The following is a 14903-nucleotide window of genomic DNA, read 5'->3' as shown; positions in this document are numbered from 1 at the left end:
CTGACTGTAGTGTTAACTTAGTCCGTAACTCGTACTCTATTCGGCACGCACTAGAATACTGACATATAAAGTATATTTTTCATAAAAATGACTGCTGACTGTAGTGTTAACTTAGTCTCTATCTCGTACTCTATTCGGCACGATCTAGAATACCGACATATAAAGTAAATTTTTCATAAAAATGACTGCCGACTGTAGTGTTAACTTAGTCCGTATCTCGTACTCTATTCGGCACGCTGTAGAATACCGACATATAACGTATATTTTTCATAAAAATGACTACCGACTATAGTGTTAACTTAGTCTCTATCTAGTACTCTATTCGGCACGCACTAGAATACCGACATTAATAAAGTATATTTTTCATAAAAATGACTGCTGGCTGTAGTGTTAACTTAGTCTATATCTCGTACTCTATTTGGCACGCACTAGAATACCGACATATAAAGTATATTTTTTTATAAAAATGACTGCCGACTGCCGACATGTTATTAAATTTTATTAAATTGTAATAATTTTATTAAATAATTTTATTAAATTGTCATATGCGTGACACGTTTGTTACATGTACGTGATGCATTAAAAATGTTTTCCTGTCTTGATTGGGATGTTTCAAATTATGATTGTAAAAGGTAAAAATTTTGTCACAACATAAACGTAGTTTTTGTTTAGAATTTTTTTAAAATAATATTAAACAAGTGAGTAGCACTAAGCAAAATTTTGGCTTTATTTTTGCTTACCTCACGAGGGATTTGATTGACAAGTGATAGTTACATAATTGTATATCTACAAAGAAAGTTAAACGTACAACACGTTTACGGATTTGCGTTAAGCTGCGTTAAGGAAACGAGCTACATGCTTAGCGCTTGAGCAAGGCGTGACAGAGGCGTGTACCATATGCGTGACATGCTGTTACATGTACGTGACGTATTAATCTGGGAGGTCAAAGCGTGACCCCGAAAGATTGATCAATTGCATATCGTGTGACCGGCCTGATGAGAGAAATATTATTCGCGCCATTTCGGGTTGCCTGAAATGAAAAGCCCTTTTAAACCATGTTAGACTATAGTGTAAAGGTACACAGAAAACCACGAAGTATGATATTTTGGTTTACTAGGGCTTTACTTGCTGGAACTATTTACGTGCATAAGGCAAAGCAATTTAGTAATCTGACTCTGTTAATACGTAGATAGCTTGTGTTGGCGTGAAACAGATAGGTCTAGACACTTGATGGCATGCTTACTGAGGGGATATTACACAATGCATAAATTTGTCATAATTTATGCGTCATACTGTTTTCGGCACGGTACTCGATTCGGCACTTTACAGTGCTCCTTCGCCAATTATGTTTTCCCGTTTGCTGCATGAATTGAATAAGTACCAACTAAATTTAGAATTACACGTAAGGAGTGGCGAAAGTTTAAAAGGAAGAAGAAGTTAATAGAACATTACACCTCCTTTTAAAAATTAACGCCTTTCCGGTGTGTATAGGTTACTTCCGGTTTCCAATGTCATTCGCATCAGTCCCTCCCGACCCGTCAGATCACGTCTTGTGCGATTCGCTACTTCTAGCGGTCGTTTCGAGTTGTACCGGTCCGTTGTCACGTCCAACCTTCGCTAAATCGCGCCTATATCATACAGAAAATGATTTGACTCAAGGATGAAGTGACTGGATGTTCTATGAGGATTATCAGCAACGGGAAACCTCGAAAATCTTGTGTGTTTTATCTTACGTCGCTGTTTAATTTCGCTTGACTGTGCGGTTTGATTTCCATGCTTTGCATGTTGCATCGTTTGGATTAACAACTCGATTTATATTTCAAGCACAGGAGAAGAGTTATGTATTTAATGGACATTTGGAGAAATAATTCACGTTGGAAATCATCGTAACACTTCGTCGGTTCGCTTCATTCTTTCAAGTAAACTTAAGCTTGAAATACAAGCTAAATGTGTTTCCGGAATGGATTAAATTTCCCAGGAGCATTTTGAATGTTGTCGTTTATGCATGAATGACGTTTTCTAGAAGCACTGGTTGACGTTATTTCCTCCTGGTATCGACATACAGTTTGTTTCACCTTGGAAAAACAGACAACTTCTTGGCTCCATGCATATATTGATGTACAAACTGAAAGACTCGTCGCTTGGGCGACTTATCGCGTTTCTCTTGGTATTTGCACTCTTGGTACCTTTAATTACGCATTATTATTTAGGAAAACATACTGTGCCTTCAGAAAAAACTCCAATTGATCACTTTCAATCGAGATCGAAGTTGGACAGACCCATTAGCAAGGCTGATTCGTTACTAGAGAACATCGACGAACTGAAATACCAAATCGAGGAACTTCAAAGAATTAAATTGTCCCTGGGGAATGAGCTAAGGGAGTTGGAGGGAAAAAAGAGCAGACTTCAAAATGACATTTCCACTTTTGCTAAAAAAGCAGATGGATCGCGAACGCAAGCAGAACATTATCATGCAGATGTGGTCCGTGCTCAAAGAGAGCTTGAATTAATTAAACTTGCCAAAGAGCGGGCTAATGATTGTCCGCAATTACCGCATTTAAAATTACCACAAAAACTTATGGTGACATCCTTGAGTGAAATTATCCCATTGCCAGAGAAGAAAACTTCATCAAATTGCCAGTTGCACAATTGTTTTGATTTTTCTAGGTGTTCGTTCAGCTCTGGTTTCCCTGTGTTTGTGTACAAGCGCCCATTAGGCCATCGCACATTTGACTCCGATACCGTGGTTATCTGGGAGTTGTTGAAGGGAATTCCCCATTATACGTCAGAACCAGAGGGAGCCTGTTTATATGTAGTTATTGTTGGATCAACAGCTGTGTTTGATCATCAGAAAAGTAACTCGGAGATTGAGTTTGACTTACATTCTCTGCCATACTGGGGAGGAGATGGCAGAAATCACTTGATTCTACATGTACAGTTAACAAAAGAAAACTTGCACTTTTCTTCTAGTTTTTCATCTTTAAACATCAACACAGGACTTGCTTTAATTGCACAGTCAACATTTCATGATGGCGCTAGTTATCGCCATGGTTTTGACATCATATTGCCACCTTCAAATGGACCTACAGAGGGAGAGGTATGGAATCTTGCAGCATTACAACTTCCAGCAAGACGAAAATACTTGTTGAGTTTTCAATCTGAGCATGCTACTTATCTCACCGAAGCGGTGTCAAATGTTCGTGATAAACTAAATGAGCTTTCCCAAGAGGCTAGTGACTTTTTTATCGAATTATATTTATCTAAATCCGACTCAAAGGCAAGTGATGAATGGTTGCTTTGGGGGCGACATGAAAACAGAACAAAAGTTCTCAAGCAATCAACATTCACGTTAATATTAGGTCCGCACAATCCTGGCTGCAGCTGGGCACCTATCCACATCCGACTTCTTGAAGCTTTACAGTTTGGTGCTATACCAGTCATATTATCTAGCAGAACAATTCTTCCTTTTCATGACATGATTGACTGGCACAAAGCTGCTATCATCTTAGCACCAGCGCGTCTTGCAGAATTGAATGTCTTGCTTCGAACAATCACAAATGAGGATATACTTGAATTGCGTCGCCAGGGAAGATTCCTCTGGGAAACCTACCTTTCAACCACAAATGCTATATTAAAAACAGTATTAGCCACTGTTAGAACACGATTATCAATTCCTGCTCACCACGTGTCTGCAGCTCCCACACCATCGGTCTTTGGTGATTCTAGGCCACCATCAACAAATTCACCGGACCCTGATGCACTAATTGCACTTCCACAAGAATCTCCAACATTTATTAGAAATTTAACATCGTCTGTGGTGGATACATATAGTATGTGGAATTCTCCACCGGGTCCTTTTTGGATGTATCCAAGCTCTCCATTTGATCCTGTGCTCCCTTCATCAGCACCTTTCAGGAACTCTAGTAAAGGGTTTGAACTGATTGGCGAGGGTGCAGGGGGTGCTGGAATAGAATTCAGCAGAGCTTTGGGCGGAAATTACCCAATGGAACAGTTCACGATTGTCATCTTGACGTACGAGAGAGAGCTGGTACTCATGGAGGCCATTCAGCGTCTTGTTGGGTTACAATACCTCAACAAAGTGGTCGTCGTTTGGAACAGTCCAGAGCCACCATCTTTGTCCCTTAGATGGCCAGATATTGGAGTTCCTATTCATGTAAGTTGGACATTTTTATTCTGACTTGTAAGCAAAGTATTGCCCTTTCCGTAGCTCAAATAGAGAGTGGAGACAAAATTTTAAATTTTTATTTCATCAGAAATTGGAATCCATCACAAGAAAGAATACATTAAAATTAGTCAGCCTGCCAAGTTTGAGGTTCTCTCATTGGAATGCAACCATGTAGAAGAGTGTCAAAAAATGGAAAAAATTTTAATAGAGACATTTGTATGGAATTTGGGTAAACAGGTCACAGCCTTGATACTACATAATGAAACGTAACCAAACTTGGTAAACTTACTAATTTTATGTGATCTTCCTGGCAATGGGATTCGTTTCTTCATTTGACGCAATCTGAACAAGGTGTAAACAAGGGCACAGTCTCTTTATGAACTTTGTAATGGCCAATAAATTATTTGAAGTTGGGAGGGAATCGAGAGACAAGCAGGTCCTCAGGTATACAATGTATTAGTGACGAAGTTGTGCAAATGTGGATGAGTTGTTAGACTGAAAAAAAAAAGTACAGCTGTACTATTGCAATGATGCAATCTGAAAACTGGACCAAAAGAGATCAATGGCCTGGAATGCAACCCCCAAAATTCCATTCTATTCTGTTTAAAGACCCAGAAAAATTCCTGCCAAAAACTTTCCACGCGACAAAAGTCCACCAGGAAATTTTTCATCCCCAAACGTCTCCAGTAATAGACCTTATTCCAAAGTGGCTACCATTTTAAATTTATATTCTTTTGTTGATATTTAAATTAGCCCTTCTTACCTTGTTCTTTAAAAGTTCAAAAATCAAAAGAATATTTTACCTTGAATGAGACAAGAAGGGATTAGTAATTTGAATGCAAACAAAAGCATATTAAAATGGCATCCATTTTGGAATAAGGTTTATTGGTAATTTTAAACCTAAACAAGAATTAAAGCTGTACTGTAAATACTTTTTAACTGAGCCGCTTTATGTTGTTATGTTTAATTGATTCATGGCTCACCAATAATTTATTTCTGAACAAATTCATAATTTTCTTGTTTGTTTTTTGTCACTGTATGCTTCAAGCAATACACCGCAGTCTCAGCCCTTCAATCACTCTCTGCCACTACACTTCTGCTTGGTCATTGAAAGAACTAATAATAATAATAATAATGATGATGATGATGATGATGATGATAATAATACCCAAATTTCATGCGCATGACAAGATTAAAAAACGGAATAAAAAGGCTAAAAAGCTAAAATTACATTCAACAGTAAACTTACGATGATTTCAAAAAGCTAAAATTACAATTAAAAGTAAACTCACAATAATAAAAACAACTATGATAAAAATGCATGACGGGAAAGGTGAGTTTTTAGCTTGGCTTTAAAAGTACTATAAACAGTGGTGATTGAGGTTGAGTTTCTCGTAATGTTAATGTTTGTTTTTGTTGTTTTCATTTGTTAACAGGTTGTGAAAGTAACGAAGAACAGTTTAAATAACCGTTTTGTTCCGTATGATGTTATTGAAACTGATGCTGTATTTGCTGTTGATGATGATGTGGAGATGCGACATGATGAAATTCTTCTGGCTTTCAGGTACAGTCAACTCTCTCATAGCGACCACTTCTCGTAAGCGACCACCTCCCATAAGCGACCACCTTGTAAACAACCGTTTTGTTTCTCAGTTAAATACTGTTTTAAGAGCTCTCTCGTAAGCGACCACCACTCACATTTCTTAAGGGACCGCGACCACTTTTTAGGCCAGAAATTACACATATTCTTTTGTTTTCTGTTTCCGGTAAGCGACCACCCAACATAATTACGCATGATCGCTTGTAAATCATTACTCAGAAGTGACAAAAGTTCAATTTTGACGACGCTTCCCCGGGCTGCTGACAGATAACGACAGCTTACAGACAGAGAAGATGGCTATTATTAGATCTTTAGGTAAACGGGAATTGTTACAGTGATTTGTTCCAAAATGAACCATGAACCATGTCATACAAAGTTTCATCAGAAGAAAGAATAGATGTGAAAAATATCAAATAAATTAGTTTCTATTTGCCTTATTTTAGCTGCTAAGGTAATATTTTTATGTAATTAATTAATCAATCCAGTATTAGGGTTAGTTTGTTGATCTTTCCCGTAAGCGACCACTTTGTCGTGCACGAAGGGTGGTCGCTTACGAGAGAGTTGACTGTATTTTACCTGTTTTATTAGGTGAAATTGCGTCTTCTACCCTCACCTGGCATTTTGTGTGGTATGCTCCCAGTAAAACTGGCTTTGAAACCATAGTTCAAGGGTGCGTTCAATTGACCCTATTTCGGAATAGGAATACGTACACTGATTACTAGAAATCCCTCATAAGAGTTTTTTTGGAGTTACTGGAGTACAAAATCGCTCTTAAGACATCATGTGTCAGTGAAAATTTGCAGAAATGTCGTCCCAAATTAACTTAAAAGAGAAATGTAACAGATATTCCATTTATTCTTATTCCCAAATACAGTAAATTGAACGTAACCTAAATGTTTTGTACAGTGGAGATGATATATTTCAAATCAGATCCTTAAGGTGCTTTTTATCTTAAACTTGAATTTTTTCATGGAAAGATCTGATTAGTGCATACTGCTTTTGTACAGAGACCCAGTTTTTCTGTTGCCTAAATCTGCCTTTAATGCAGTGACAGCATCTTTACTTCTTTGCCGATAGTCAAACCTCTTTTAATGGACACCTCTCATAAGTGGACACTTTGTCATGTTCGCAGCTACATAGACACACTACCTTTTTAACCTCCCTTTAAGCGGACACCACCCACAAGTGGGCACTCATAGGATAGTTGGTGTCCGAGAGGTGTCTGCCTCCCGTAGACGGACAACTCGTAAGCGGACACTTGGTCATGTTCTCAGCCACATGCAAACACTGCATTTTTAACCTCCCATACGTGGACACCTCTCGTAAGCGGACACTCGTAGGACAATTTATTGGTGTCTGAGAGGTGTCCGCCTCTCGTAGATGGACACTTCTCATAAGCGGACACTTGGTCATGTTCTTGGCTACATACAAACACTGCATTTTTAACCTCCCATACGTGGACACCTCTTGTAAGCGGACACTTGTAGGACAGTTGGTGTCTGAGAGGTGTCCACCTCCCGTAGATGGACACTTAGAACTCATGAGCGGACACTTGGTCATGTTCTCAGCTATATGCAAACACTGCATTTTTAAACTCCCATACGTGGACACCTCCTGTAAGTGGACCCTCGTAGAACAGCTTGTGTACGAGAGGTGTCCGCCTACGGGAGGTGGACAACTCTCATCAAAGCAGACATTTGGTCATATTCTCAACTACATACAAACACTACATTTTTAACCTCCAATAAGCAGACACTTTTTCTGGCCCTGAGGGTGTGTGATTACGGGAGTTTCAACTGTATATAAGGAAAAAGACCAATCTGCTTTTCATATTGCACACATTGTAATCATGTTTGAAACCAAGTCTGGCTATTATGTCAGGGCAAATCAGCATGTGTAAATTTGCCTTAATAGTTGACACCTATCTTCATTGTACAAAGCTGCTTGTCACATAGCCAGTTGCTGGCTATGAATGCCAGGATTTGTATAACTTCTACAATATTTCACCCTGTTACAGAGTCATTATCATATGCATGTACATACCAAGTAGTTTGAGAAGTGGTCCTGCATGTATCAAAGTGTTATACTTGAAGCAATTTAATGTGACTTTGTTGTTGGGTACTCAGGGTTTGGCGAGAAAACAAAGATCGACTTGTGGGATTTCCGGGACGCTTCCATGCATGGGATTCCGAGAACAATCAGTGGCTCTATAGTTCAGAGTATTCATGCGAACTGTCCATGATTCTAACTGGTGCTGCTTTCTACCACAAGGTAGGGTCATCGTGTTAATAGTAAATCCGAGACATCTCTCTTTTCAAACATCTGTTTGAAAATCATATCATTTCATGCAACCCTGGTTTTACCCTGTAGTTAAAAAATAAAAAAAAGAAATTTTAACAATAATTTTGATCACAGTTTTGTTGACTTCAAGATGATCAATCATGATGGACAGTTGTAATTATAGAGTTAGCATATGGCTTTAGAATGCGACTATAAACATAGGGCTTGGCAAGCACTTCCGTCATCTGTATTGAATCTTGATCAACAGATTTATCACTTACACAACTGTTTCATCTATGTGACCAACAACAACAACAACAACAACAACATTTTACTGAAAACTAATTATATTACTATAATTAATTATAATTATAATTAATTATAATTAATTATTATAACTAATTATATTACTTTTCCCCCGCAAATAGCTTATGAACTAATTGAGGCAGGGAGATCTGAGGACATATAAAAGTACAAAGTTTACCTATATATAGATGGACTAAATAACAGTGAAGACATTACTATACAGTGAATAACGGCTTCAACAACAAGTGAGCTTTGTGTAAAATTGTTTAAAGAAATGGGAAAGAATATATCAATCCAAGATATCGACACTGCCCATTGTGTCCCGCAAAGAAACAACTCCTGCTGCAAATCCAAAGCCTATAGTCTGCAGATTCATGAGACGGCTTGTTAAGGAATCTCTAATGTCTCATCGGAAGGAAATTACCAAATGAATGTAACCCCAGTTGCGGTTGGTTAACTGACCATAAAATAAAATGAACATTAAACATTAATTTTATAGAGGTGTCCCAAGGAATTTTGTCAAGGATTGTAGGTGAAAAAGTCTTTGATCTTCACACTAAAGGTTCCATGTTTTTACCTTTCTCGTTATAGTACTATGCCTATTTATACATGCACTGGATGCCGCAGGTCATAAGAGACAGAATAGATGAATACATGAACTGTGAGGATATTGCCATGAATTTTTTGGTTTCCCACATCACACGAAAACCACCTATCAAGGTAGACTTTGAAATATTGTGTTTAAATGGTTTTCTTGTAACGCAAGTATAGTGTTTTCATTGAAACATTGTATCAGATTGACACCTCTCCATTTAGGTCATATTTTTTGGTCAGATGTGTTAACCCTTTAACTCCTTAGGCAAAACGACATTTTCTCCAGATCCATGACTACAAACTCAATGTCCATGTATGATATACCATTTTAAAGCGACTCATGATAGTATTTCATAACTGATATAATTATGAGTGAGAAAAGTTATGGCTTTGAGATAAATGGCCTTAAAATGTAAAAATTTAAAAGTTCAAAAACGTCCCAATCCTTGTGTATAGTAGGTATACCCCTAAACTATAGCTTTAAGTATTTTGCAGTTCTCAACATGTTCATTAATGTGAGAGATGCTTTAATATATTAAGACCCACAACTTCTAGGGAAAAAACTTGAAACTTATGGGGGTGGTCAACCATATCACATATGGGAGTAGTCTTCACAAGACCATCTTTGTGTCAAAACTTCATAGAAATCTGTCAAATATTGAAAGAGTGATGGCATTATGTGCCAATGGCACTTGTAAAGGCGATTTACCCGGTACGACTTTGTCGCATGCGACAAGCTTACGACAGACCTACAACACGAATTGTTTCGTGTAAATCAAACCTACAACTCGCTTACGACTGTCGTGTACGTCACAAAAAATGTCGTAGGATTTTAAAACGTGTTAAAATCCTACGACAATCGTAGGTATTGGCAATGTTGAATGACGAGAGTTGTGTGCAATTCTTTGCATGACGCGAGCAGCGCGCGTTCTAGAAATCGCATGCGACAGTCGTAAGCGAAAGTTGTATCGTCTAAATCGGCCTTAGGGTGTAAAGGGTTAACTGTCCGTAGTAAAGGCCAGTAGTAAAGGTTGCTTCTTTTCCAGGTAACGTCTCGTTGGACCTTTACTTGTCCAAACTGTCCTGTTAAACTCTGGGAAGATAAGACGCACTTTGAGGAGCGGAGCAAGTGTATCAACTTTTTTGTGGAGGTTTATGGGTACATGCCATTGATGAGAACGCAGTTTAGAGCAGACTCTGTTTTGTTTAAGACAAGACTGCCTAGTGATAAGTCAAAGTGTTTCAAATATGTGTAACCGTTAAACATGGCCCCGCACTATAAAAGGAACCTTGGGCTGGCCAAGCCGCCAGTCATTTCTTCTTAGACACTGGCCTGTGAACGTCACAGAGTCTGTGTGGCATTAGATACAATAGAATATTGACAGAATAAATTTGAAATTCATACACGAATTTGCCTCTTAAATAATGCTTGAGATTTGCTAATTTGTTTTTGCGGCTTCAATTGCAATATATTTTGTCCAAAAAATTAAGTTCTTTTAACAGCTTGGGTTATTTTTTCAAGACATGTTTGGCTTTATTTCTTGAAATACTAATTCTACAACGTTTACTTCCTACTTACTCACATGTCCGCCATTCCTAATGTGACGTGGAAGCGCTGACTGTGTGACAAAAGTGGGAGGAGCTATACCTCTTATAGTGCGGGCCCATGTTTTAAAAGCCTTACATGAAATGAAAGACAAAATGGATAGATAGATAGATAAGTTTATTGAAATAATTAAATCGCAGCCAAAGGCTGAATTGCATAACTATATACAAGAAATATTAAAACAGGCTTATAAACAATTTAAAATTATGCTAATGTAAACACGTAATGTTAAATTGGCAGCGCTGGATTGTGACGGCTGCACATTGCAGGAATAAATGTCTTTTTGAAACGTTCAGTTTTAAAACCTGGCAGGCTAAAGTCTTTGCCGCCTGAGATTGCATGATGAATGATGTCTTGGAGGCAGAAAGCTGAGGAGATTGTGTTGTTCATCGAATATCTCATTGAATAGTTTGCAACACAGCCTTTCACGTCGGACGCTTAAGCTCTCAAATTCAAAGCAATCTAGACAGAGCTGGTATGGGAGATCAGACGCAATTAAAATAATGTCCGATTTAATTTGCACTGCCAGGAGAAGCCAACTTTTCTCTTCTGCCTTAGAAACTCTTTAGCCTGTTTACCATGCTGTCAAAATGTTTCAGCCGCCTTAACCCTTTCAACTCCGATATCAACCTGTATTTTCTCCCCACAGTTCTCCACTATATTTCTTATGTTACTACTTGTGAGAATTTGTTCAATCATCAGCTGAAGCCATTTCATTTTTGGGGATCGTTTTCTTTATTTTCTTGACCTGTGTATTAAATTTTAATCAAGCTGTAAGTTGTGGTATTGAAAAATTAAATGCTGGCCATTGTTAGGGTTTAAAGAGTTTCTATTGAGGAGATTGAAATGTTGTGTTTGTAGCTTGGAGCCATGTCTTTGTGGCTGTTTACATGGAGGGAGGAAGATCCTAGCACCAGGAAGATTCGAGAAGGCGGAAAACTTGAACTTTTCGTTTGCTTTACATGCAGAAATTTCGGCCGAAGTGGTTAGCAAGTGGAGAAAGAAAAGAAGAATAACTGTCGGTCTTGAGCAGCTGAACGCCCGGCTGCCGCCATGTTTGTTCTTTTTGTCCCTAGTACTAGGATCTTCCGAGCGAAAGCAGTTTACATGGTACTAGTATCTTCCTAGTGCTAGGATCTTCCTAGCTCTCAGCTAAGGACGTTCCTATCTCTTGGAAGATCGTAGCGCTAGGGCCAAGTACAACTTTTTGCATGTGAACTGAATAGAGAAAACAAATGGCACTAGGATGATCCGCCCTCTAAGATCTTCCTAGTGCTAGGATTATCCTCCCTCCATGTAAATAGCCCCTTTGTGTGAGCGTAAAGGAGATGATTAAATTGTACATTTGCAACTTCAGGTTCAACTTAAATAGCATTGTAAAACATCCTCTATTTTCTCAGATCCTGGTAATAAGCACATAATGATAATTACTTGTATAACATGCTCCAAAATCATTTATTGTGGGTCAGTGCCAGTCAGAAAAACCTGTGTTGACTTGTGGCATTCATTGCACAATGACTTGCATCCACTTCCATCAAGCTTAAGTTTATGCACAATTTTGATTAATTTTTAGACCTGTTTTAATCATTGTCCTCTCGTGGAGGGTAGGTCGTTTCAACGACGACGGCAGCGGCAACGAAAACGTCACCTGGAAATATAACTTTATTTCATTTGTGCTACTTCGCGATTATTTAAACTTGCTCAACTTTTACAAAAATGGCGAACTATCCAGGAACCAAATTTGTAGGAGTGGCGTACAAGTTAAGAAAGAAAATGAAAATTCACCGTCGTGCGCGTTCACGTTTTCCACAAAACCTTAAATGTGGTCATTTCACTTTGTTTTGCAGAGGGCAGCAAAGAAATGTACCAAAATGTAAAACGCACGTGCAGAGCGATTGTTTTTGCTCATTAAACCTATTGTTTTGTGGCGTTGTCGTTGCCGTTGCCGTCGTCGTTGCCTAAGCTCCCTATTGCCAGTCAGAAACCTGTGCTGATTTGCAGCATTCATTGCACAATGAGTTGCATCCACTTTCATCAAGCCTCAACTTATGCCTAATTAAGTCTAGACCAGTTTTTGTTTTATAATTTGTCTTCCCTACACGGTAAATCTTGGCAAATTGTTCCCTTGGCTTCAATGAAAGGCATTTTCCAATTTACAGGCAAGTTGTATCTACTTGCAATAATTATTCTGTTAGGCCAATTTCCACAAGTCTTTTTACAAGTTGGGTTAACAAAAAACTTGCGTGCACTTTTGTTTCTATTATATGGCAAGACATTGATTTAATAAGAAGCTCCTCAAAAAAGGTAATTTATTTTCTTACATAAGCTGTAGATAATAATAAATTGATTATGATTTTGGGTTTACAGTTTTTTTTACATTAATGTATTACACAACATACATGTACATAAGAGAGTGTTAAGTACAGTATATATTTCAGTTACCAGTTTGTCGAATGGGTGCGCAAACGAAGAGTTCGATTTTTTTGAAATGATATATGACTATTAAGTTATTATTAATACTTACGTACAGAACTAAGGTCCGTTTAAACGGTTACAACATTCGCCCAACATTCGTTGAGCAAAAAGTTGAACGGATGTTGGGCAAATGTTGGATAAACGGAGAGATCAAACAGTTTCAACGTTAACGCCATTTAACATTTTCAAGAGCAAAGGAAATGTTGGTTCGATGTTGAATGAAAGTTTAAACCGATTTAAATTTGATTCAACACACTTTCAACAAGCTTTTAACATTTTTACGCTTTCAACAATGTTGAACGACCTGTTCAAACGCCCCCGACATTTGGAAGCAAATGTTGAAACCATTCAAACGGGCCTTTACACATACATAACTTGAAATAAATTATAATTTTGTTGGGTTTTGGTTAATAATAAATACATAATTATTTTTGTGAGGTAATAAAGAGAGTAAATAAATTGACAATTAACCCATGAAACCAAGGCTGTGTTTGTTGACCAAGTTTCCCTGGAACCAATGGAGCAGTGCTCAGGCAATAGACCCTTGCACGCGGGTTTTTTAAATTTTTGACATGGACCAGTTGCCGAAAATCTATTGACAGCGCTGGAAAGAACGCCTTAAGATCAATAAAGTTGTCAAGGTTGAGAGTGATATGTTGAAAACTAAGCAGGGTATGCATCCGCAAAGTCGCGAGATTTTACAGACGTTTGGTGGGGGGCAAGTTTGTACTTCCCCGCACCCCGCATCGTGCGCAGTAGCCGAACGAGAGACCCTCTCAGTTATGTCAAGAAATATTTCTAGACCTTGCTGATTTCGCTTTGGAAGAACAACGAGAAGACAATTTAATGGTCGCTATTTCTCGGCCATGGCTTATGGTCATATACCATGGCCGCTAAGCCAATCAAATAGCTAGAATTGCATCAGAGCGGTTTTCAATTGAGTGTCGAAAGTAATTTCGCGTTTGCTTTGGTTTTACATTGCTACGCTCTGTGATTGGTTAACAAAACTCGCGCCACTTTCTCAACCAATGGGAATCCAAACCAAAACCAATCGTGTTTTCGCTGCACGCGTTTTCCCGCGCTTGGCGCCAGTTACATGTATTTGCTTCGAATTCTGATTGGCTCGTTGGGTTGTCTGTTGCGACTGGCCAGAGTAATTACTTTGGTTTTGGTTTAACGACACAATTGGAAACCGCTCTATACAATGATCCAGCTTTTAATAATAGGGGGCTCTAGCAAATACGACGGCGATGGCAGCGGAAATGTCACTACTAAAATAAATATGCGTTTTTTCAAACGTCGTCGTGATTATCCCAACTTGAAAGAAAAATTCGTCGTCGTTTATTCATAAAACGTGCCATCAGGAAATTTCACTCCGTCCTAGTCGTGCAGTGACGGCAAAGAAATGTACCAAAAAGTGAAATGCACGTGCAGAGTTGTTTTACTTATTAACTATTGCTTTTTTGACGTTCTCGTTGCCGCCGTAGTCGTCGTTGCTAAATCTCACTAATAACTGTTTGCCATGGCCGCTTCACCAATCAAAACTCTGGAATCGCATTATCCAACTGTAAAACTAAAAGAGAATGCACACTCCGCTGATTGGTTTAAAAGTTGTTTTGCGATAACTGAAAAGAAGCTCTGTGAATTTCCATTAGTTATTAGACTACGAGACAGTGTGAAAATAATCCGCAATTTTTGCGCTGGTCCGAAGGACGAACACGAGTGGTCTACTAAAAGAGTAGTCCAACTGGAATAAGCCGTTAAGGAATTGGAGAGAGCCGCTTGGGAGAGATGCTCTGGTGAGATCGTCATGTCGAACGTTCTGCGATTCGCATCTTCTTGCGTGAATTTCAAGA

General features: G+C 38.5%; 1 protein-coding gene across 1 annotated transcript; it reads left to right on the top strand.

Annotated features, from left to right (window-relative positions):
- Positions 1-1532: 1532 nt before the first annotated feature.
- LOC146454352 (exostosin-3-like) lies at positions 1533-12934 on the top strand. The gene is made up of 5 exons (XM_085095496.1): positions 1533-4174; positions 5623-5750; positions 7913-8057; positions 8964-9092; positions 10013-12934. The coding sequence occupies exons 1-5, from the start codon at positions 2105-2107 to the stop codon at positions 10220-10222; spliced, it is 2682 nt and encodes an 893-aa protein (XP_084951622.1). The 5' UTR covers positions 1533-2104; the 3' UTR covers positions 10223-12934.
- Positions 12935-14903: the final 1969 nt, after the last annotated feature.

The sequence above is a fragment of the Pavona decussata genome, unplaced genomic scaffold (genome assembly GCF_977016875.1).
Source record: "Pavona decussata unplaced genomic scaffold, jaPavDecu1.1 SCAFFOLD_302, whole genome shotgun sequence".
In the NCBI taxonomy this organism is placed as follows: Eukaryota; Metazoa; Cnidaria; class Anthozoa; order Scleractinia; family Agariciidae; genus Pavona; species Pavona decussata.
This window is presented reverse-complemented; position numbering and strand designations above follow the sequence as displayed.

What these genes read in the sequence shown, in the direction of transcription:
- LOC146454352 (XM_085095496.1), top strand. Translation starts at nt 2,105, where the DNA reads ATGCATATATTGATGTACAAACTGAAAGACTCGTCGCTTGGGCGACTT. An exon ending in GTGCTGCTTTCTACCACAAG is followed by an intron (nt 8,058 to 8,963) that starts GTAGGGTCATCG and finishes TTCTCGTTATAG; the next exon opens with TACTATGCCTATTTATACAT. An exon ending in CACGAAAACCACCTATCAAG is followed by an intron (nt 9,093 to 10,012) that starts GTAGACTTTGAA and finishes CTTCTTTTCCAG; the next exon opens with GTAACGTCTCGTTGGACCTT.